The 22,573-nt window shown below is 40.7% G+C and overlaps 1 protein-coding gene across 1 annotated transcript in view; it reads left to right on the forward strand.

The window, feature by feature from the left end:
* RAPGEF5 (Rap guanine nucleotide exchange factor 5) overlaps nucleotides 1–22,573 on the forward strand; it is a gene marked incomplete at both ends in the record, with an annotated part of 148,551 nt that overhangs the window by 16,365 nt on the left and 109,613 nt on the right. The window contains 4 exons of the mRNA XM_079538593.1: nucleotides 16,498–16,548; nucleotides 17,597–17,703; nucleotides 18,696–18,817; nucleotides 20,324–20,492. Coding sequence (XP_079394719.1) covers nucleotides 16,498–16,548; nucleotides 17,597–17,703; nucleotides 18,696–18,817; nucleotides 20,324–20,492 — 449 coding nt within the window. The remainder of the gene's footprint in view (nucleotides 1–16,497; nucleotides 16,549–17,596; nucleotides 17,704–18,695; nucleotides 18,818–20,323; nucleotides 20,493–22,573) is intronic.

Below are 22,573 nucleotides of genomic sequence, written 5' to 3' on the forward strand. Positions count from 1 at the left end.
TAACACGGTTTGGTAGAGCAAATTCTCAGCTACAAAACATCATTTTTTTTCAAGGGTCATCATTATTAGCTATGCATTTTCACCAGTGATGACCAAGACAGCCTCCACACTGCTCTTGTTTTTTTTTTTTTAAAAAAAAATCTGCACCAGTGGAGGTGACCCACTATTCCACAGCTGCTAAAATGGCACTGTTGCAAGGAAAAGGTTGCCCACACAGTCCATCTTTTGTTGTCCTGAAGAGATGGAAATCAGAAAGCACCAAATCTGGAATATACAGTGGATGTGGTGGGAAGTCCAGCCAAGATTTTCAATGTGCCCCTTGGTTTTCAAACTGGTAAGGGGCCTGGTGGTATGGTGTTGCAAGAGAAAGGTTGTTTTTTCTGGCAGTTCGAGCCTTCAGCTCAGTCAGTGTCAAGAGGCAGAGGTCAGAGTTGATGGTTTGTCTGGGTTCCAGGAAATCCAGAAGTGTTGCTCCTTTCCTATCCCAAAAGATAGCGCACATCGCTTTACTTGAACTACTTCTTTGATGGGGAATTTGCAGGTTGCCACTCCATGGACTGATAATTTGACTTCAGCTCATAGTGGTGGCAACCTGTCTAGTCACCACTGATAATTTGATCCAGGAAACTGTCTTCTGCCTCATCTTGGTTCAGTTGGTCCCAACAATCTTGTAGACAGTGTTCTTTCTGTTCCTGTGAGAGACTTACCTGGCACAAACTGCAGTTTTCCAGTGTTGACGCAGTTGTTTCCAATACACTGAAGCTGATATTCGTCTCCTTACAGAGTTTTCTGGTCATAATCTACCAACATGCCTGGATGAGCTGATCGAGATGCTTGTCTTTTTCATGGTGTGACAACTGTGCGTGGCTGTCTGGAATATGGATTGCCTTTCACATTGCTGTCACCACTGCCGAAATGCAGCACCTATTGCCTCACTGTGCTCACATCCACTGATTAGTCACCATAAATGTTCAGCAAGCATCTATGAATGTCAATAGGTGCCACTGTGCTTTTCGTTTTTTTTTTTTCCTGAGGAATTCAGTTGCATGTGCTTCTGATGCATTTCCATGTCAGACACCATTTTATCAGACTGCTTCTCTGCTACCATCTGTTGTATGCAACAAAATGTAACAAAATATTAGTGGGAAGGTTCAACCTCTACTGCCATAACACTAGCATCCTTCTCTGATGTCGTGGGCCAACATAATGAAATGGGAGGCATTACTTTTGGAGCAGCACTTGTATAATGTGACATATTTCTGTCCTTCATTAATATCAGTTGTGTGTAAGCAAATGTTCTATGAATAAAGAACGAACAGAAGATGTCAGAAGAAGGGTAGATAATTAAAATTAGGGACAGAGAGTACCAGCAGGGAAATTTGCCTCTTTGGAACAGAAATCTTGCCTGAATTGAGACAGTGTGTTTTTCTGTGCTTGGACTTGTATTCTTGAAGGAAATCCCCATCTAAAAGTTCCTGAAATGGTTGTATAACCTTACAGGGGTGTTGATCACATCTGTTTGTTTATTAATATCTTAATCTGCGCGAGATATGTCATTTTTGTTATTTGGATATGATCTTATCATACTCAATTAAAACTTGTGTCTACTAAGTAATTGGTGGTCGAGCTATTTTTCCATGCATAAAAGTTTACAAGGGTCTGTGTCTTGCATCTGCAGTTTTATGATTCTGCAACATCTCAGTGTATTGAAAGCGAAATTTATGTAAGCCACTTTTAGTGTATGTTCATGTATGTTAGACTCCTATTCAAGTTCTAGTCCTAAATCTAATGGTTATTGCACTCTTCATGTTACTCTAGATGCTAAATGTTGAGGATTAAATAGTAGGTGAACTGCCTTTATTTTTCAAGTCTCACAGTATCTTAGTGGTAACAGGTCTCCTTTTGGAGATGGCATGCACTTGAATTTTCATCTATTTCTGCATCAACACCCAGAGCAAAGGTTTCCAAGAACAAGAAGATGTTATCTAGGTTAGGTTCTGCAAGGTGTTTGAAAGTGTTGTGCAAAGCTGCAATGGAGTTGCACCTGCTGAGGGCAGGTGGGGAATTCTTGGAGCTACTTTGCCTAGAAATTGAGTTGGTGACTCAAGGGAGCAATTCCTGATTTTTTTTTTTTTTTTTTTTTTTTTTCCTCTTGAGAATTGAGTGCTTCTTAAGCTTCTCGCACAGTGAAGCCTTGACTGCCTTGTGGAACTAAAATAGTTAAACTTCAGTAGTTCTTCTACAAACAAGTAAATTACAGCTGTTCTTATGGAAGTGGTTAAGAACTCCCACTATTCAGTCCATAGCTGGTTGGCACAGGCTTGCGCCAAGAGCTACTGTCAGTGAAATTCATATTGTTCCCACGAGGTCATGTGGTGGAGTGCTGCCAATACAAACCACATGCCTCCAGATTCTCAAACTGTTAAGACTGCAGTGTGAGCTTATTTCCTTGTAGCTTGTTCATACGGCTTGGAGGCTTCTCCCACTCCTTGAAAATCTTAGCAGTAAGAAAAGCAGAAGTTAATAGTTTAATTCAAGCCATGAGCACAGCCAGTCTTGACAATCATCCCTTGAGATGTCCAAGGGTAGGTTGGATAGGGCCCTGGGTAACCTGAGCTAGTTGCCTCATCTAGGAGCTGGGAACCCTTCTTGTGGTGGGGGATTTGGAACTGGATGATCACTTGATCACTGGATGGTCCCTTCCAACCCAAGCCATTCTATGATCAGGTCTTACAGTGCTTCACAGAACAGAGTACCGTCCTTTCCACAGAAAGTCATTTGCCTTCCTGTGCAGAAGATTGGTACCAAACCAGTGAGAGATGCAGGAGTGAAGCGGAGATGCCCCCGGAGCACTGAGACCTCTAGGTTGGACACTGCAAAATCAGACTGTCATTTCTTAGGAACAAAGAACTTGAACGTTTTGTTCAGGTATCTCATCAAAAGTGAAGCATCCGTTGTGTACCTGAAAGGAATAGTTGCACACTTTTCAAAAAAGAGGGTTTGGGAAATTACAGTGTGATTGATGTATGCAGGCAGTGGTAAAAATGGAACTCCCTGAAATAGTAAATAACATTAAAACATACCTTTTTACACTTGTAAAATAATTTCTGGAACATCAACGTGCAGCTCGTGCAGGAAAAAATAAATCTCAAATATAGTCATTTTTCAAATAAGCTAAACTGATGCAATTTACTGAAAGATATTTTCATAAATCATAATGAAAGCACTGAATTTTAACTGTCTTTTTGTATGTGATGAATTAAATGAGCTGCTGTTATTGAAATCTATAAAACTGTTTCTTTATTTGTAAATTGCTTTTGAATAAATTAAGATTTTAATGGATTTTCTTATTCAATAATATATACTTTGTATTGACATTGTAAGCTATTTATTCTGTCGGGCTTGTTCACAGTTATTTGCATAGTATTTGCCGGTGTTTGAAGACTTATTCCTCTGTCTGTGGACAGGTTTTCTCTAAAACAGTGGCAGCGGTTTTAGATATTTTTGCCTTTCAGCTGCTTGTCACATCTCGTGCAGCAGAGGTGAGTGTTGTAGGCGACTGCAATATAGGCGAGGCAATGCAACAGGTGAGTCTCCTTGCAGCAGTGCCATCAGGGTAATTTGTGGGAATGCTCATAGGTCTGTACAGAGGAAAACCAGCTTGCTTGCTGGAGGGCCTCACACAGCAGGAGGATTGGTAGAACTCCCTGGCTGTGCAGTGAGTGGCTGTTAGTAATGTGTGAGATGAATCACCTGATTAATTGATTATCTACTCTAAAAGTTTCATTATATTTAATCCCTAATAAATGTGGGTTACTGAAGGCCAAATTCTGGCACCAGTAGTGCCTGCAGTAACACTGATGGCAGAGTTAGGCCTTTTTTTTTTTTTATAGTCATCTCAGCATACTCAGTGGCTGAGATCTGGCACTTTATGTGGTATGTTCTAGTTGTGAGTTGTGTTTCCCATGGGTGGGTATTGGAGGCTATCCTGTTCAATATTTTTATTGGTGACCTGGATAAGGGGATTGAATGTACCCTCAGTAAATTTGCAGATGACGCTGAACTGGAAGAAAATGTTAATCTACATGTGGATAGGAAAGCCCTACAAGAGGGATCTGGACAGGCTGGATTCCTGTGCTGAGGCTAATAGGATGAACTTCAATGAGACGAAGTTCCATTTAAATGTTGTACTAAGGGACATGGTTTAGTGGGGAAATGGTGGTGGTAGTTGGACTGGAGGTCTTTTCCAACCTTGTTGATTCTATGATTCTTTGTTGGGAGAGACTTTGATGAAAGGCTGATAAGATTTTCAGAGCCTTTTATTAAACAATGGCTGTGTCTACAGAAGCATCTGCAATTGCTCTGCATCTCTATGAACTTTATCCCATGCTTGATGAAGCTGATTCAAGGAGGAAAATTAAGCTGACCAGCTGAATTGAGGAGTGATGGGATAGGAGATTATACAGTTTTTTGAGTTGGAAGAGAAGCATTCTTGTCCAGCCCCTGCGCTAGAGTGGTTGTGTATGATCTTATCCAGTCAAGTAATGAAAGCTCCAGGAAGGAGCTTTGGCAGCTGCTGGTCTCCCTGTAGGTCCTGGCTCTGCACAACCAGCCTCTGCCAGCCTCAGAGCCAGCGGCTTCCCAGCTGCTCCAAGAACTAGTAGAAATCGTAATAGTTTACTTGATTTGATAGGTTAGGCGAGGGAGCTATGCATAGCCATCCTGATGACTGTATGAAACGTTATCCCTCTCTGAACCTGAAATTCAATTCCATGGAGAAAGGGGCATAAAGATTAGTAAGGTTTTTTCTTTCTCTTCCCTCTTTCCATAACATTTAAATAATGAGCCTGAAAATTTATTTGCAGGACCCCCTGTGCTATGATGCAGCTGCTGACGTGCGTTACAATAGTCTGACTACTACCAGCATGATGATAGTAATGATCTAGCATGGTAACTTTGACTTTAGCCCTTTCACCTTGGTTTTGGTTTGTTTCTTCCTTCCTTCCTTCCTTCCTTCCTTCCTTCCTTCCTTCCTTCCTTCCTTCCTTCCTTCCTTCCTTCCTTCCTTCCTTCCTTCCTTCCTTCCTTCCTTCCTTCCTTCCTTCCTTCCTTCCTTCCTTCCTTCCTTCCTTCCTTCCTTCCTTCCTTCCTTCCTTCCTTCCTTCCTTCCTTCCTTCCTTCCTTCCTTCCTTCCTTCCTTCCTTCCTTCCTTCCTTCCTTCCTTCCTTCCTTCCTTCCTTCCTTCCTTCCTTCCTTCCTTCCTTCCTTCCTTCCTTCCTTCCTTCCTTCCTTCCTTCCTTCCTTCCTTCCTTCCTTCCTTCCTTCCTTCCTTCCTTCCTTCCTTCCTTCCTTCCTTCCTTCCTTCCTTCCTTCCTTCCTTCCTTCCTTCCTTCCTTCCTTCCTTCCTTCCTTCCTTCCTTCCTTCCTTCCTTCCTTCCTTCCTTCCTTCCTTCCTTCCTTCCTTCCTTCCTTCCTTCCTTCCTTCCTTCCTTCCTTCCTTCCTTCCTTCCTTCCTTCCTTCCTTCCTTCCTTCCTTCCTTCCTTCCTTCCTTCCTTCCTTCCTTCCTTCCTTCCTTCCTTCCTTCCTTCCTTCCTTCCTTCCTTCCTTCCTTCCTTCCTTCCTTCCTTCCTTCCTTCCTTCCTTCCTTCCTTCCTTCCTTCCTTCCTTCCTTCCTTCTTCTTTTTTTTTTTTTTTTTTTTTTAAACAAAAACAACTACCTCAAATTTTCTGAGGCTTTTGAGTCAGAGAATTGCACTCTCCATTCACTGGGAATTGTGATGACCAATTGCTCGCGCAATCTTTAACCTTTAAAGAAGTGGTGTTAATTAAATATGAAGATATTAGAGAAATAGGTATTGAGGAAATAGATATATTTGACAGCGGGATCCTGTTTGAGGAGTGACATCTGGTAGAGGGTGGTAAGTTTTTCCTTACTAAAAGGGGTGTGTGTGTCTTTGACAACAGGTTGGCCAGCCTGGTAAGGAGGGCTTTAAAATAGGTAAGATGAGTTAAGGGGAGTTGCAGTGCCCCCGGTGGATGAGATCAGCTGGGACGTGCACACAGAACATGGTCATAATTGTAAGTTACACATTTTGGTGAGAACTTTGTCCTTCTCCTCTTTCCCTGCTAATTTGAGAATGTAATAAATTCAACACTTTTCCTTTATGACTTGCTTATAATTGAGTAGTGTCCAAGAAAGAACAAATCAGATACTTGTATCTAAATGAGGTGCTGTCTGTGGTAGTTTGATTGAAAATAAGATCTGTACAGAGATAGCATACCTCTACAAGAGTGGAAGCCATACTATATTTTTGGGGAACAATCTTTATGTGGTATTTTTCTTCCATGATGTCACTTTGCCATACTAATGATGACATTCTTCACCTTGTTTTTCCTAAATTTACTTTTTACTAGTAGATGCTTGTGAGTCAGACTGCCTGCTTCACAGTATTTCTTTACTAAGTTGATGTGCCATCCTTTTTTTTCCTTTTTTCCTTTCTTTTTTCCTTTCTTTTTTTCCTTTCTTTTTTTCCTTTCTTTTTTTCCTTTCTTTTTTTCCTTTCTTTTTTTCCTTTCTTTTTTTCCTTTCTTTTTTTCCTTTCTTTTTTTCCTTTCTTTTTTTCCTTTCTTTTTTTCCTTTCTTTTTTTCCTTTCTTTTTTTCCTTTCTTTTTTTCCTTTCTTTTTTTCCTTTCTTTTTTTTCCTGTCATGAGAAAGTATTTGGCTGGCAGCCCAAGAGATGTGCCAGTGGAGAGATTTTGAAAAGCTCTGCATATGCAGACAATTCATGTTTTCCCACTCCTCATCTCTCTTCACTGTTTTGTTGACATCTTCATTTGGATTTATGTGAAAAGAAGTTGTAACCTGTTGCTCAGAACGTTGTTTATTTGTTGTGCGTGTTCTGTTGGAAGTTCCCAATAATCTATTATCAAATTATAGCATATTATGCAACAATCAATATTTCTAACGGTGTGTTTTCATAGTCATGAGAAGATACCCACCTTTTGTGGGTACTTTTGTATGCTCTTTCGTGGTACCCTCCAAATTGAAACCAAACCAAATGCTGACGGTCAGAAACATGATGGTAGATTAAAAACAACATCTACTAAACTTAAGTGCTGAGGTTTAAAGAAAAATAAATACAGCAATATTGCTAATTTTTTACTGTACGGTGCCTGTTTTGTACTGAAAAAAGGGAGTATGCTGCTTGGTTATGATATGTTGGCAGCAAGGAAGAGTGAAATGCATTGGGAAGCTTTTTGGTAACTTCAGGAAAGGTGTGACTGAAACTGCAAACTAGTTAGCTTAATGGAGGAAGGCAAATAGTCTAAACATGCTCTGCATATTTTCACATTGTGTAAAATATGATAAAAGCAGTAAAATTCTGATTATTTCTGCTTTTCATATTTAAAAGCCATTCTAATTGTAAGTATCAGTATATGAGTTTAGAATATTCATAATGTTGTTATAAGAAAGAACGGCAAACGCGTTTAAGCTCTTTTTCTAAGTTGTAAGCTATGCTTCTAGCCTGCTTAGTTTACAGTTGGTCTGTGGAATTAAATGAGGTGGGATTTCTGTTTTTCTTAAGTTGACGTGTTCACGTGAATTTGTGGGTGGGAGGTCACGTTCCCTATTATTAGCACTCCAACACCTGTGAATTTTGTCTTGTTTTTTGTTGGTATAGTTAACTTCCTTTTTGCATTAACAGAGCAAAGACACTAAGGATTTATTAGACATAGTTCCTTGAACAGTTTAACGTGGTGTAAACAAGTGCATCCTCTGAGCTCAGCTGTCCCTTCCTGCCTCCCTCCTCATCCCACTGCTTCAGCCTGTGCCCCTCTCACCCATCTTGCTAGCATCAGCAGTGGGAAATAATCTAGGTTCAAGTCAATCATTTCTCATTAAACCAGTTTTAAGCTATTAGTGTTTTGGTTTGGTTGAGCATGTGGTTTCATTAACGCGGTGGCTTAAGGCAGAGGAGTGGCAGGGGGAGGAGGTGGCCTAAGGCAGAGGATTGAGAAGGAGCAGCTGGAGATGTAGGAGAGGCATGACCTGCTTGTCAGCAACCTTGTTCAGTTGTACTTTAATCTGGCTGTGGAAATGCATCATTAGCACAAGAGTGGTCATCTCCTTTTTTTAGGGATTATGAAGCTTGTCCAACCCAGCCGCTCCCTTCCAGCAGTTCACTGATCCTCCATTTCTCTAGAACTGATCTGGTTTCAGAGTCAGCATCCTGCAATGCATTGGAGGCACTCATTGCAGACATCAGAGAGTCCTGGATGTGTAGATTCTTTCTGAAGCTGGATTTATTTTAGGTTTTTCTCCTGTGCTATGACTGGCAAGAGGGTAGAGAACGGCTGACCCATCGTTCTGTACTATCTTCTTCTATAGCTCTTTTCCCTTCCTTCCCTATTCTTAAATTGTTTAGGGTAGAGAGAAAGGCATTGCAGACAAAACTGTCTTTGATGCACTGTATTACTCTCTTTGCTAGAATATGAAGGCTTTAAAAGTTTTAAAGGGCCTTATGCAATATTAACTAAAAAAGTCTTGTCTGAAGCATAAAGACATTCACCTGTGTTTAGCTTGGTGTATCCTGGAAAATATAAAGATGCTTCTAAACATAGAATCATAGAATCACCAAGGTTGGAAAAGACCTAAAAGATTGGTCTACCTAAAAAGGTTGGACCCAGTCCAACCGTTCACCTATTCCCAATAGCTCCCACTAAACCATGTCCCTCAGCACAACATCCAGCCTTTCCTTGAACACCCCCAGGGTCGGTGACTCCACCACCTCCCTTGGCAGTCCATTCCAGTGCCTGACCACCCTTTCTGAAAAGTAATACTTCATGTCCAGCCTGAATCTCCCCTGCCGTAGCTTGAAGCCATTCCCTCTGGTCCTATCACTAATGACACGAGAGAAGAGGCTGGCCCCCAGCTCACTACAGCCTCCCTTCAGGAAGTTATAGAGAGCAATGAGGTCTCCCCTGAGCCTCCTCTTCTCCAGGCTGAACATTCCCAGCTCCTTCAGCCTCTCCTCATATGGCCTGGCCAGACCCCTCACCAGCTTTGTTGCCCTCCTTTGAACACGTTCCAACATGTTACCTTAATGACTGTTGTCTCAGATATAAGCGTAAACCTGAAGAGCGTTCCTTGCATTTAGAAATGTCAGCCATTTTCTCAGTTGTCTTCCTGTTTTGGGGGAGGCAAGAACGAGCTGTGATTAGTAGGCATCCCTTCTGTGAAATAACTCATTCAGCTTCATTGCAAGTTCTTTTTATACAGAAAAGGTGAGAGCAAATTCCTCAGTTTTCTTTCCTAATGGCCTGTTGTGGTGCCTCCAAAGAGCTCTTTGGTCTCACCTGGGAACTCTAAATTCCAAGCTCTGCTGAATGCAGATTTTTCATGTTATATCTTTCTGACCTTCTGCTACACCCCAGTATATGAGATTTAAGATCAAAATGATTTCCTTTATAAAAAGTTTTATATTGAATCTAACATAAATATTAATGTGGGGAGCTATGCTGTTGGTTGTTCTTTATTATCCATATGGATTTTGACGGTGGGTTTTCAGAAGAACAGTGGGGGAATGTTGCTTGCTATGAATATCATTTGGCAGAAAGTCAGATGTATTCTACATTTCATATGAACACTATCTGCTGAAAGTCAGCTAGCTGCAGAACCAACTCTGCTTGCTGTGCCTTAGCAACCATGAGCAAAAATCTGCTGTCACATGGAAACAGATTGGGATTCGTGACAATACTCCCTAAATGCAGCCACTGCCAAACAGCAGTAGCAACTCATCTGTTAAACACAGCACTTCTATAGGATTTTTATGCAGAAATAAGATATGTGTCCAATGTCAAATGCAAAAATTTGAAGGTGGCCAATCACAGAATCACAGAATGTCCAGGGTTGGAAGGGACCTCAAGGATCATGAATCTCCAACCCCCCTGCCACAGGCAGGGCCACCAACCTCCCCATTTAATACTACACCAGGCTGCACAGGGCCCCATCCAATCTGGCCTTGAACACCTCCAGGGACAGGGCATCCACAACCTCTCTGGGCAGCCTGTTCCAGCGTCTCACCACTCTCTCTGTAAAGAACTTCCCCCTGACATCTAACCTAAATCTTCCCTCCCCCAACTTAAAACCATTTCCCTAGTACTGCCAAGCCATTTCCCCTTGTCCTGCCAAGCAGTAATCCAAACTGTGCACTGATTTTCTTTCCCTTCCTCCACTTCTTGCCTGGAATGACATAGAACTTGGAATAAATGAGTATTTACTCGTGCAGAGATTGTTGCCTTCTTACCTTGCACAGTGGGCAGAGTATGTCAGGAAGGTGCAGTCCTGCTTTGTGCCAGAATTCATTTTTGGACCAGGACTGGAAATGGAAACTCGCTAATTGTTTTAGCTGTTTGCTTGTAGCAAATCAAGTAAATTTTTATCTAAGACAAAAACTTGCTGACTTTCATCAGTTGTAATGTTTTCAGTCATTTCTATCGTTATTAGGGCATTATCAGTTTTAGGGTTCATAATGAAAGAAATCTGTCTAGGAAAAAAAAAAAATAATTACTTTTTCATTTGTGTGGAGTGGGAGAGAAGCCTGAGGGAAATCAAGTAAATATCCCTGGTGGATTTTTTTTTTTTTTTAATTTTTTTCTGAGCAACTGTGTTGTTAGATTTGAATGATTAGTGGAGGGAGAAAAGAACAAACATCTGACTGCATTTGAATGTGAACTTGGATTCAGCTTTGCTTCTGATCTTTTAATGTATGTTTTCTCTCGTGGCTGGAAGGTGAGAACTCTCCAGCATGCATACCTGTGAAAGTATATCTAAGGCTTGGATGCTTAAATGCTTTTTGGGAATCCATCAGAATGCGTGATTTCCCTGGTGGTCACATTAGGCAATTTAGGATTCAGGTGCTGAGCAGTTGCAGAAATCCCCCAGTCAGGGAATTGTGATGGGCTCATTACTAGGTAGCCTGTGCTGCACCGCGTGCATTTCAAAATGTGATGATTTTCTTGCAGGCTATTTATATTTGGGGAAATAAGCCCTGATAGAGCATAGCGCTGAAACAGTTATTTAATTTTAAGCATACCAAGTAATCCGATTTGGAATGCATGAAGTACTGTACAAAATTCTTCAGGGATATAGTGGTAGTGCCCTGAAACTGTAAGCATTTATTTTCTTATATTCATACATAAAAATGTACTGAGAGCTACTTATCAGTGTTAAAATGATAATGGCTGTGTTTGCAAATTATGCCCTGATCAAATAGGCAAATATATACAAATGTGTTGTAACAGGTGAAGTTTGATTGTACGTTGGAAGCTCTTGACATAGCATTATGCACCATTTTGGTAACACAGCCAGTTAAGAAACTAATTGAAAAACTTGGAGTGGAAGCTTAAGAACTTTGCTGGAAGGGGAGATCTCTGATTCTGCCTGCCCTTATTTCTTTGAGATTTAAAACAAATCCCCTTATTCCTTCCTTTAAATATTTTACAATCTTAGTTTAAAAACAAACAATTCTTCCCTATTTTTGCCAAAGCTTTCTTTTCTTGCTAGCTACACAGAGATACTTGAAGCTCTTAGAAGAAAAACAAAACACTTGAATATTGTAGCTGAAGTTATTATTTCCCTATTATTTTTAAGGCCTCTTCTGTGGTGTTGCAGTGTGACTTCTAGTGCAGACAGGTTGCTGGCTGCTGCCACCGTACTAAATCCCCATGGGGGGAAAGCACTTAAATTGGAGCTCCAAGCACTGTTGCTCTGTGTCTTTGTGAGCATGATGAAGATTAAATTGCTAGCAGATGTATGGAGCATCACTGATGCTATGCAACTGCACTGCTGGCAGTGGCAGAAATATCAGCAGTTGTTGGAACAGCTTGGGCAGGGAGAGCACAAGCAACCTGGAGGCAACATTATCTGAAGCAGAGATGAAGCCAAATCAGAATCCAAGATCTGAAAACTAGGAGAAAATATAAATGCATCTCCAGAAAGCATGTCTGAGAACACCCTCTATAGTGTACTTATCCCTTGGTTAGAATGTTAACCACTTTCTAGTAAATTGAACTAGTAATTGAACTGCTTTAGTAAAGACAAATCAATGCTCTGTTAAGTGAAAAACTAACTCAGATCTCGCTTGATCTTTCAAATGAAGACCAAAGCGCTCGCGTTAGTATACCTTGCATGTTGCCTGGTATGTTGTGGGTAACTTTGTTTTTGAACCTTTCAGAAATCAGACTGTGCTCTCATATTAAAATATTATCACAAGTAGTTTTGCGTGCTAAGTAATGGGAGAGGTTCCCAAGATTTTTAAAAATAACTGTCCTGTTGATGCAGTACTTACTTAAATCCAGATAAAGACCTTGCTCGAAAGTATCAGTCATTAAATTAGCTACTGCTTTTAAAAGGCTAGCTTGGAGTGTTTGAAATGATCCTGTGAATTGGAAAGAAGGGTGTTCTGTTTGTTTTTTCTTAAATTAATCTCTGGTCACTTTACTTGAATCCATATGTTCTGCTAACACCACTGCTCTATTCCCTGTGTTTCTAGATGTTTTAAATATTGCTGTAAAATCCTTTGTAGTCCTTCCCAATTTTGGACTGTGTTATCTGTGGTGTACACAGATTTGAATTCTAGCAGCGCTGTTCCAGAACCTCTTCCTGGGCCCTGTCCCTGCTGTCCTCTCCTGTCTCATGCAGGCATGTCCTGTGTCATAGCAGAGCCCTCCCAGTGCCCTGGGGGAGCTCCTTTCCCATCCTGAGGTTGAATGGGAGTGCCCACTCTCTGCCCACCTCTTGGCTTAGCACAGCCCCTCTTCAGACTGGCACAGAGGCATGGGAGAAGCCGGGCCTGGAACGTGGGCTGTGGTGTGGGCTGCAGCGGCTGTTCCAAAGTGGTTTTCAGTACAGATGAGTTGTTTGCTTGATGACACGAATTTGCTTTAAAAGCATGTTATGACTCATTCCAGGAGTTATTTACAAATGTATTTTGAATTTGTTTGTGGTAGAAGTGGGAAGAACAGCTTGTATTTACCAAATACCTTCAGAAAGGAGTGGCACATCCCCCTCAGCATCAATAAGAAAGATCTTTTTTTTTTCTGTTCTATTCCAGAATACCGCTTCTACTTTTTGGGGGGGGCTTGTGGCTCTCATGTGCAATTTCACAGAATCACAGAATTGTAGGGGTTGGAAGGGACCTCCAGAGATCATAGAGTCCAACCCCCCTGCCAAAGCAGGTTCCCTACAGCAGGTCGCACAGGTAGGCATCCAGGCAGGTCTTGAGCTCTCCAGAGAAGGAGACTCCACAACCTCCCTGGCAGCCTGTTCCAGTGCTCCGTCACCCTCACTGTAAAGAAGTTCCTTCACACATTTGTGCAGAACTTCCTATGCTGCAGTTTCCGGCCGTTACCCCTTGTCCTGTTCCATTTTCTTGTATTTGCAGAAATGTTCTGTCGGTAGATACCTACTTGGCATGCATAAGCATGTTCTCTTAGGCTGTGATTAATGCTTGCTCTGAGCTTATCTGAGTTCCAGATACCACCAAAAGAAGCTGTTATGCTGTCCTGCCCTCCCATCCTTCAGGACTGCGAATACTTCTCTCTGCCGGGCACCTGAGCTCTGTGTGATTTGAAGGATAAACTGGAAACATTTTATACATTACTTCTTTTCAGCCTGAACGGCTTTTTACACATTCCTTGGAAGTAATTTGTAGCTTTAGCTATCATCTAACAGCTGAGTATGTGCCAAAGTGGGCACTGTGAGTTCAATTTTCCTTATGTCTCTGATCCTCTGTGGTCTGGAGAAAAAGAGATGCTGCCATTAAACCTACTTCTTTTTCACTTTATGTGTGTACAGTTATGTGTGGGGTTTAGTTAAGTGCAGCCCAAAGGAATGTTTCACTATAAGTTGAAAGAGTTTTGCAGCCTCATGCTTTTTCACTTCACAGCATGCAATTAGTGTCCCCTGGGGTGTGCTGCCTTAGCAAGACCTTGGTGGCTAAGGCAGCAAACACTGGAAGGTGGGGAAATCTGTGTCTTATTCTTGCTCTCTGTCTGTTTTGAGATGCTGAAATGCAAGTGTACCAGCTCCATCCGAAATTAGCCTTCAGAGGGCTGCAGCAGGCCCCTGTGGGGCATCGCTGGACAAACGTGTGTCTCTGTGTTGGTGCCTGTACAGATTTGTCTTTGAACTGATCAGGCTTCTGGTGCCAGGCTGAGGACATTGTGCTGCTCTTCTCTGTCCTCCTCCTCATCTCTACTGACTCTCCTATCAAGCCTTACACTGGCTTTGGAGCTCACCCAACCTTCTGAGATCCATCTTAACACTGTGACTTTATTTCCAGTCTCTGTTTTTCTCTGAGTTTGTTGCTCCTCCCTCATTAGTGAGCTGGGCTGGAGTCTAACAGGGTAGATGAGTGGCACAGATGGCATGAGGCCAGCAGTGGAAGCCTGGTGGAGGACTTTACTCACTTCACCTCATGAAACTAGAGTTTGCCCCTACAGCTCTTATGTTCCCATTTCAACCCAGTACTTCTAGTCTTCTGTTCTTGTCCTTCCCTTTTGCTTTCACATTTGTCCTTAACTCTCCCAGTGCCACTATTTCCCTCACAGAACCATCCAGTTTGAGGAGCCAAGCTAACTCCAAATTCATCCTGCCAAAAGAGGAATGCTGGTCTCCCTGGAATTAGGCGAGTTATCTCCCACCAACATCACTGGAATTGGCTTTCTGATGATGCTGGCATTAACGTCATCCTGGGGACTGAGTGGGAAGGGGCACAGCGATGTCTAAACTTGGGCTGTGCTGCAGTAGTAAGGGAGGTTTGTTGAATGAAACACTTGGACACAAGTCAATTGAACTGTTGGTATGTAAGGCTGTTGCAGCATCGAGGTGTTAATGACATGCCTGCTAGAAAGGTTAAGTGGGACTGGAGGCAATGTTGTGGTCTTACAACATATTTGTTGTGTATAGGCAAGGGAAATGAAGCTCTTATGTTGTAGTATTTCTGTATGGAGCTGCTGTTATGCATGGAACTACGCTAACATTTGTGATGGGCGTGGAATTGTAAACAGATACTTCTGTCATTCCTTGTTGCTTCCCTTCCCTTTGTAAGAATACATTTCCAGAAATATGAGGTGAGAAAGCAGATGGTAGTACTGAAATATGGATTCTGTAATTCTTACAGTGTGAGAAGGATTATTTTCTTGTGCTTACAGCATCCCACATGTGAATTGGATCCTTCTCAAAGTGAAGAACTGATTACCTGGTCTGCAAGTTGGACTAATGCAAGCAAGCACTGCACAGTCCTATTATTGTTCTGCCAGTGCACCTGCACAGTTTCTTTTGCTCCAGCTTCTTCTAGGCAGTGTTTGCTCGTGTGTTGTATAGCTTGTAGTGAGATAGAAATTGCTAGTGAATAGCGGAGTAGGCAATATCTTGTCTTTTAACACTGGCAAGATGTGGAAGTAATGTGGCAACTATGGATGAGATAACCTGACTCTAGTATAGATGCTTATCCCTATTTGCCTCCTAAAAATCTACTTTTAATTTTGTAACTTTCAATCCACAATCCTTATTAAACAGCAGTAAGGTTTTGGCAATTGCATTTTCTTACAGAGTTAATTTTCTATTTCCTTTCTGTATTTGCAAATATGAAACCTTTCTAATTTCACTGTATGAGTTGTTATTCTCACACTATATGTATCACATTAATAAAGAGAACAGGAATTCTATCTTTTCTCTGCGCTGTTTCATCATTTTGCATAGTGGCATCTCTCCTGTAATCTTTCCCTTGCAAGGTCATAGTCTTTTCTTTTTCATCTCATCTCATAACGTATCCAAGTCCTTCATTATTCCTATCATTGTTAGAATCTCCTCTTTGGAGCATCTTCTTCTGAGATGCTGTTACCAGTGCAGCATGTGGCACAGCAGAGATAATGCTGGTGTGTATTACAGCAGTGCTTCTTCCTAGTTAGTCACCATTTGATTCCCCGTTTATCCTTATACAAGGCAGTGTTTTCATGTAATTAAGAGTTTAATTTAAGAAGAGTGATATTCCTTGAAGTTCTGTGACCCTGAGGTGTTGTTACTGAATTGATAAAGTTTGTTTGAAGATATGTTAGGGCAAACATAATTACACTTTCCCTCTTCCGGTACATACTGCTTTCATGACGGTCTTTTCACCCTAGAGATTTTTAGGTTTGTCTTGTAACACTTCCTTGTCATTTCTGGCCATTTCTGACCCAAATAATAGGATCTTTTCTACAGAATTTTTTATTGCTCATTTTCTTTTCCAGATCCAGAAGAAATGTAGCTAAAAATACAGAAGTGACTTTACCTACCCATTTCCCTAACATCAAACATCTTAGTTTGAAACTTCAGTTAGATTATTCAAATGATTTGATAAATTCTTATTCAGATTTCAGCAGCTAAAATATGTATATTAAAAAAAAATATATATATATTGAACTAAAGTTCTACCAAACTGTTTTACAGACACTGTCCAGAAGAATTTCAAATCCATACCTGGAAACTCCTTCAAACAAGGTACGTGTCAAGCTTCGTTGTGATTCCACTTCATAAAACAGTGTACTAGGAATATCTTGGCTTTGTTTCAACCCCTTCACCATAGCTTTGAAGACGCTTGCGGATGTAGCCTGCTGTTAAATCCAGTTAATATATTGTAATCTGGATGTTTTAGAAATTGTTTATTTCTATTACTGAGTTTTCCAGCCAAGCTGTGAAGTCTGGTGTGCACTTGCTTCCTAGCCATTTAAGCTACTCCCATGACTTAACTTAGTTTTGCAGTATTTCAGAGTGAGAACTTTATTTTTACATCTCACAATACTTTAATGCCAAAGGATTGTTTTATCTTCTTTGAAAGATCCAAGAACACATGAACCGAAAGAAGTGAAACTGTGATATTGATTTTCTTTCAAGTTAGTTATTTTTATTACCACTGTGGTTTGTGGGACTGGGAAGAAATGTGACCACGTATGCCTAAGTTAAATTTATCAGCAAGGAGTAGTATGTAGAACCCAAGTAAAACGTGCTTTCATGGAAGATGGAATTAAGTCCTATTTTGATAGACCCATCTACAGCCTTAAGGTGTAAAGTAAAAATCAGGCACGGGAAACCCAAACTTGCATCCATTCTTGTATCAAGGTACAGAGGAACTGACCTGTAGCTGTTACACTGTGCCTTGAAAGTTTCTATACAAAAAGAAAAAAAAACCCAACAACAATGCATGAAATGACATTTTAATTTGTATTAAATTATTTAATACAAATACATCTGGAATAACTATGATTGTGTTTGTGATTTTTCAAAAGTTAATAGTCATTCTGACTCTCTAGAATAACACTTGTTTTAATCTGAACATATCTGCAGCTCATGGGGGCATCTGCAGCTAGTAATAAGACTGGATATGGTAGAAGTTGGGGTGCATTTCCTATGAAGCTTTGATAGTTTGTTTGTCGTTTACCGAGAGAGAAGGCATTGCTCAGAAGGAGGGAGCAGGCCGTGGCAAAAGGACTTTGCTACAATGGGAATAAATCCCTATTTGTCACACTTTCCAATTTCTCTTTTCATTCAGATTTATGGAGAAAGTTCCTCCTGCGCTGGGAGAGCCCTCAGGAATATTTTTACACTACAAGCTTCTGATCTGATTAAAGACAGGGTGTACCTTACTGGAATTTGCAGGTAACTTGAAGTCATTCATTTTAACCTACTGGATTGGCTTTTACTTATATTTGTCCATGTCCTGATTTGATAAGAAATTAAATTCTGAGTGTAAGGTCTTGTGTGATTTACCAAGAAGTTACAAATATATATGTATATTTAATTGTTAAAAAATGTATTTTTACATTTTTTCCTCATGTTACATTTTCAGGTGTTAGAAAGCAGCAGTGGCCTGACTTGTCTATGAATTTATTGCTTATAGATTCATATACAACCCTGTTTGTTACTTGCTGAAAAGAATGCTAGATTCAACCCTGATCTGATGTTGTAGAAGCGGTTAATTGGGTTCCGTACACAGTGATTTTTGCATATAATTTATGGAATATTTCTGTAGTGCAGTGATTTTTCAGTTTGTGTTACACTACAGAATAATTGCTTCCTCCTATTTTCAATTATACTAAAATATGTGTTGCTATTATAACGCCGTTTGTATATATATATTTAAGAAAAAGCCATGATTTTTTTTTCAAAATGAATTAAAAAGAGAATTTTCCCAATCATATGGAAGATGAAGCACTTCCTAGAGCAACACTCAAGGTCTTACACAGATATTGTTTGGTTGTATTGCTTATGACTGCTCTGAAATATAATAGCCTCAGGATCTTATGCAGCTCTTACACATTTCCAGATGACTATCTGTATGTAGCACAAATTGATAAAAAATATTCTATATTTTGAAGGTTGCCACATGATTTAGGTATGATTTAGGTACGTAAGGGAACTTACTAATCTGACACGAGTTTTATCATTGTAACTGGGGGCATTCTGCTGAGACATGCCAGAATAATTTCATTCCTTGAGGTGAACAGGGTTGCAAAAAGCAGTAATTGAGACAAAGGGCTTGCTCTGCTGAGCAAGAGGATTACCTCTATGAAACTAAAGAAACCTCTGTATTATAGAACAGCATTTGAACATTGACTCTTATACTACATTAATGCTTTGTCTGTTTTCAGGAGAAGCTGTGTTGGATCAGAACTGGTGGACTGGCTGTTGGAGCACTGCCCTTTTGTTAAGTGCAGATCTACTGCAGTTGGAGTGTGGCAGCTGCTTCTGGATATGGGCATTATATTATCAGGTCAGTGTGACGATATTTGTAAGTAAGGAATATTATTGATTCTTTTTCTGCACAGAGTAATAATCACATTTTTTATGGGAGCAGAAGAAGGGGGAAAAAAAGCAGGTCAATTTTTAATTACTAAACTTGCTTATTTTACTACCTGCTTGGTAGGCCTGCCTCCGTGAACCTTTTATTTCATAAATACCAAAGATGGATCTCTCTTTTCAGGCAAGTTCCTTACTTATCCTTTTGTAAACATAATTGCCTATTGCCAAGTTGCAATTAGTGTGCGTGTCTCTTCTGGTTTATTTATTTATTTTTTCATCCTCATCCTTTCTGGTTTTTCATAAGATAGCAGCTGTTTATTCTCTGCAGATCACCAGTTCACCAGATGACTTATCTGGCAGTTAGTGATTTCCCCTTTCACTCTGTATTCTAATCTATGAAAAACAACAGGTTGTGAGAAGATTCAGCTCCTGGAGAAAATTGTGGTTCCAGGTTCTACCCACTTGCTTCTCCTTCCCCTCCAAATTTAGGGGTCTGGTCCAGATTATGTGGTTTGTGACAATAGCACTGGTAAGCAGCCTCTGGAAACCTGACAGACTCCACTCCTGATGGCACCACTTGGGTAGCTTGGTGCATTCTCAGCTTGGTGCATTCAGGGATTTGTGCTAGACACTTCCCTTTCCTCCGTGCAAGGGGACGAGGTTGTTGTTGAAGACTTCTCCATATGTAAGCTGACACTCAGTGTATGCTTAAAGGCTTTATCCTACTGCAGTTACACTGACAGTATATCTGATAATGCAGCCTTGGCAAGAGTTGAGTGACACTCTCAGTAGGAACTCCCTCTTTTGGCTGTGGAACCTGTCATTTGAGCCCAGTTTAATTGCAGATATGCCAGAGAAGATGACAGCTGTTTGTATTGCTACATTATCCTACTCAAGACTATTCTACAGAACCAGTACCCTTGAGTTCTAGCAGGGACTGGGATAATGATAGACTAAGCATTAGGTTATTACCATTAAAAGCTGTGAGTTTATGAATGTGCTGTGAAGATGTTCATCATGAAATCATTTCAACTCTTTTTTTTTAAACTTAGAATTTTTTATTGTTGCTTTTTAGCCTGGTGTATTCTTTTCATTTGCTTTATTGAACTTTGTTCACAAGTGCCTAGCCATTAGCAAGAACATATTAGAAGCTAATGGAAATTGAGGCTTAAAAATTTGACAAATGAAATGTTGCCATATCTCCTCATTCCAAACTGATTCCGAAATTGATTAATCAGCAATCTTAAAGTTTCAATATCAGGAGCCTGAAAATCGACATGCTAAGATTTTAGAATTGTTTTGTTTGGATACTAACTTAATGCTAGAAGAAAGGATTGCTACTATGCTGTTTGTGATCCTTTTGGACCTGTGTGGTGTTGCAACTCAGGATTAAAGCCACGTGCAATATAGTATAAGTTGGGAACACGGAACCTTTATGTGGTAAAAGTTTAATCTAATGTTATTTTTTTTTTAACAGTGGACCGAGAACTCTATTTTCGAGACACTTATACTTTCTACCAGTTCTCAGCGGATGAATGTACCTACCTTTTCTGTGAATTTGAGAAAGAAGGAGGTTGGAAGAACGCTGTAAAGCTCCTACTTCAACTACTGCCATTGTCTCCTCCCAGGATCGACATGTGCAATCTGTAAGTAGATATCTACATCTGTTTTAAACTTAAGACTGTTTTGTAAACAGCTGACTTGTCAATGACACTATTTACTATCAGGCCACTGTGCAAATGAGCCAGCTTTCTATTACTCAGGCTTGGGAAGCTTTGTAGAGATGGGCTTCTCTGTGATCTGCACTGTGATTAGCATCTGAGAAAATCAGTGGTGCTGGATAAACGGCAGTACTTCTCTTAGGTGTTGTTTAGATACTGTGGTTCTTATATATTACCTTGCTGACTGTTGCTTGCTATACTACCTACACAAGCTGCTTTATTTTTTGGGGGTGTTTCCTCCTGCATTTGAAAGTATGGCACTAATTTGTCAGCAAGCATGCTGTGAAGCGGATTGACTGGCAGCTCAGATGCCCTTGTCCTGGATCAGGCTCAGCTAGCAGGTGGATAGAGTGGATGAGTAGGAATATGGTAGCTTCAGTCATCTGTTTTTAGTTTGCTATTGCATGTTTGTCAGAGCTCTGTTGTCTCACGTTTTTATCTCTTATATATTTAATTTAAGAGTTTCCCTTCCTGTTTCTTCTCTTTCACCTGACTCGTGGATATGTATGTGGTTACATGGCAGGGATTTGGTAGTGGAAGAGACACAGGGATGGCCTCTGAGCAGAGCCCAGAAATTCCCGTGTCAGCTCAGATCCAGTTCCAGTTGCTGCAAAAAAGGGACCTGCTGCTAGATAGGGCTGAGCCATGAGCAATGCTGGTTGCACATATTTAAGAAAGAGTGAACGCTGCACCGTAGCTGTAGGAATGTAGTAAGAAATGTGGGAGAAACCAGGTTCAGTACAGAAGGAGGGCAGGAGGTGCTTCAGGCACAGAGCAGAAGTTCCCTGCAGCCCAACGAGAGACCTCCTCTATGCATGTTGCAGCAGTGGATACGGCTGAAGGAGCTGCAGCCCTGGGTACCCCTGTAGGAGCAGCAGAAATGAAGTATTCTTGACTGAGTGCAGCCTCCATTCCCCATTCTCCTGTGCTGCCAGGGTGAGGAAGTAGAAGGGAGTGGATGAAGGGGAGGTGGTTTTGATTTGCATTTAGTTCTCACTGCTCTAGCCTATTATTAATAGGCAATAATTTTTATTAATCTCCTTGTGCTAAGTCTGTTTTGCCTTTGATGGTAACTGATGAATGATATCCTGGTCCATGTCTCAATCCTCAAGACCTTTTCCACGTTATTTTCTCTCTCTCTTCCTTTGAGGAGGAGTAGTGGAAGTTCAGCAACCCTTGAATTCACCATGGGATGTTAACATACCTTCTGTACTAAAATAGCTGCATACTAAATATTGTCTATTTACAGCAGCTAGAAAGAACCATATTTATTTGTGTCCCAGTGAGAGGCCAAAATGCAGAAAAAGGCGTCAGTGAGAGGTCTGGAGGCTCATGACCCCTCATGCCTTGGCAGAGCTGCAGGAGCTGGCCAGAGTAGATGAGTGGGGTTAAATTCTTTCATTGTCCCTAGTGTGATGAAGCCTCAAACATGATACTTAAGCTGTGGAGAATTCTTACTTTGGCAGCAGAATGATTTTCTTTTCTCTTTAATGCCAGATACAAAACTTTTTTTTTTTTTTTTTTTTTTTTTTTGGTAACAAAATGTTCCTTCTCTGTGTAGTAGATACTAAAAATGGACTTTCTCAAACAAATATCTAACAGAAATAATTTAAAAGACCAGTAAGTGCAAAGTGTCTGGAAATGTCTCAAGCCCAGTTTCTTAAATTCAGGCATTCTGTCTGTGTCTTAAATGCTGTGAGCTGATTGCAAAAGAACTCAGTAACTTCTGTATGTGGCTCAAGGCAAAATCTTGATCACTGCTCCTGTTGCTGACTGCCCTCATGACCAGAAACTGACAGTTCTAGAGTAAGGCTTCCTCTGAAAATGAATTTATTTGGTCAGCTTGAGTGAGCTCTGACAAGGGACAAAACCCATAAATTGGCAAAAGCCCCTGCTTGAGTGTGATCTTCTAAGCAGGTGAGTCATGTGAATCAAAACCTTTGAATAGTTTTGGAAACAGAAATTCTTGTGATCCAGTCTATTGAGTAGTAAACAATTTGGCTATT

The sequence above is a fragment of the Tetrao urogallus genome (assembly GCF_951394365.1).
Source record: "Tetrao urogallus genome assembly, chromosome: 7".
In the NCBI taxonomy this organism is placed as follows: Eukaryota; Metazoa; Chordata; class Aves; order Galliformes; family Phasianidae; genus Tetrao; species Tetrao urogallus.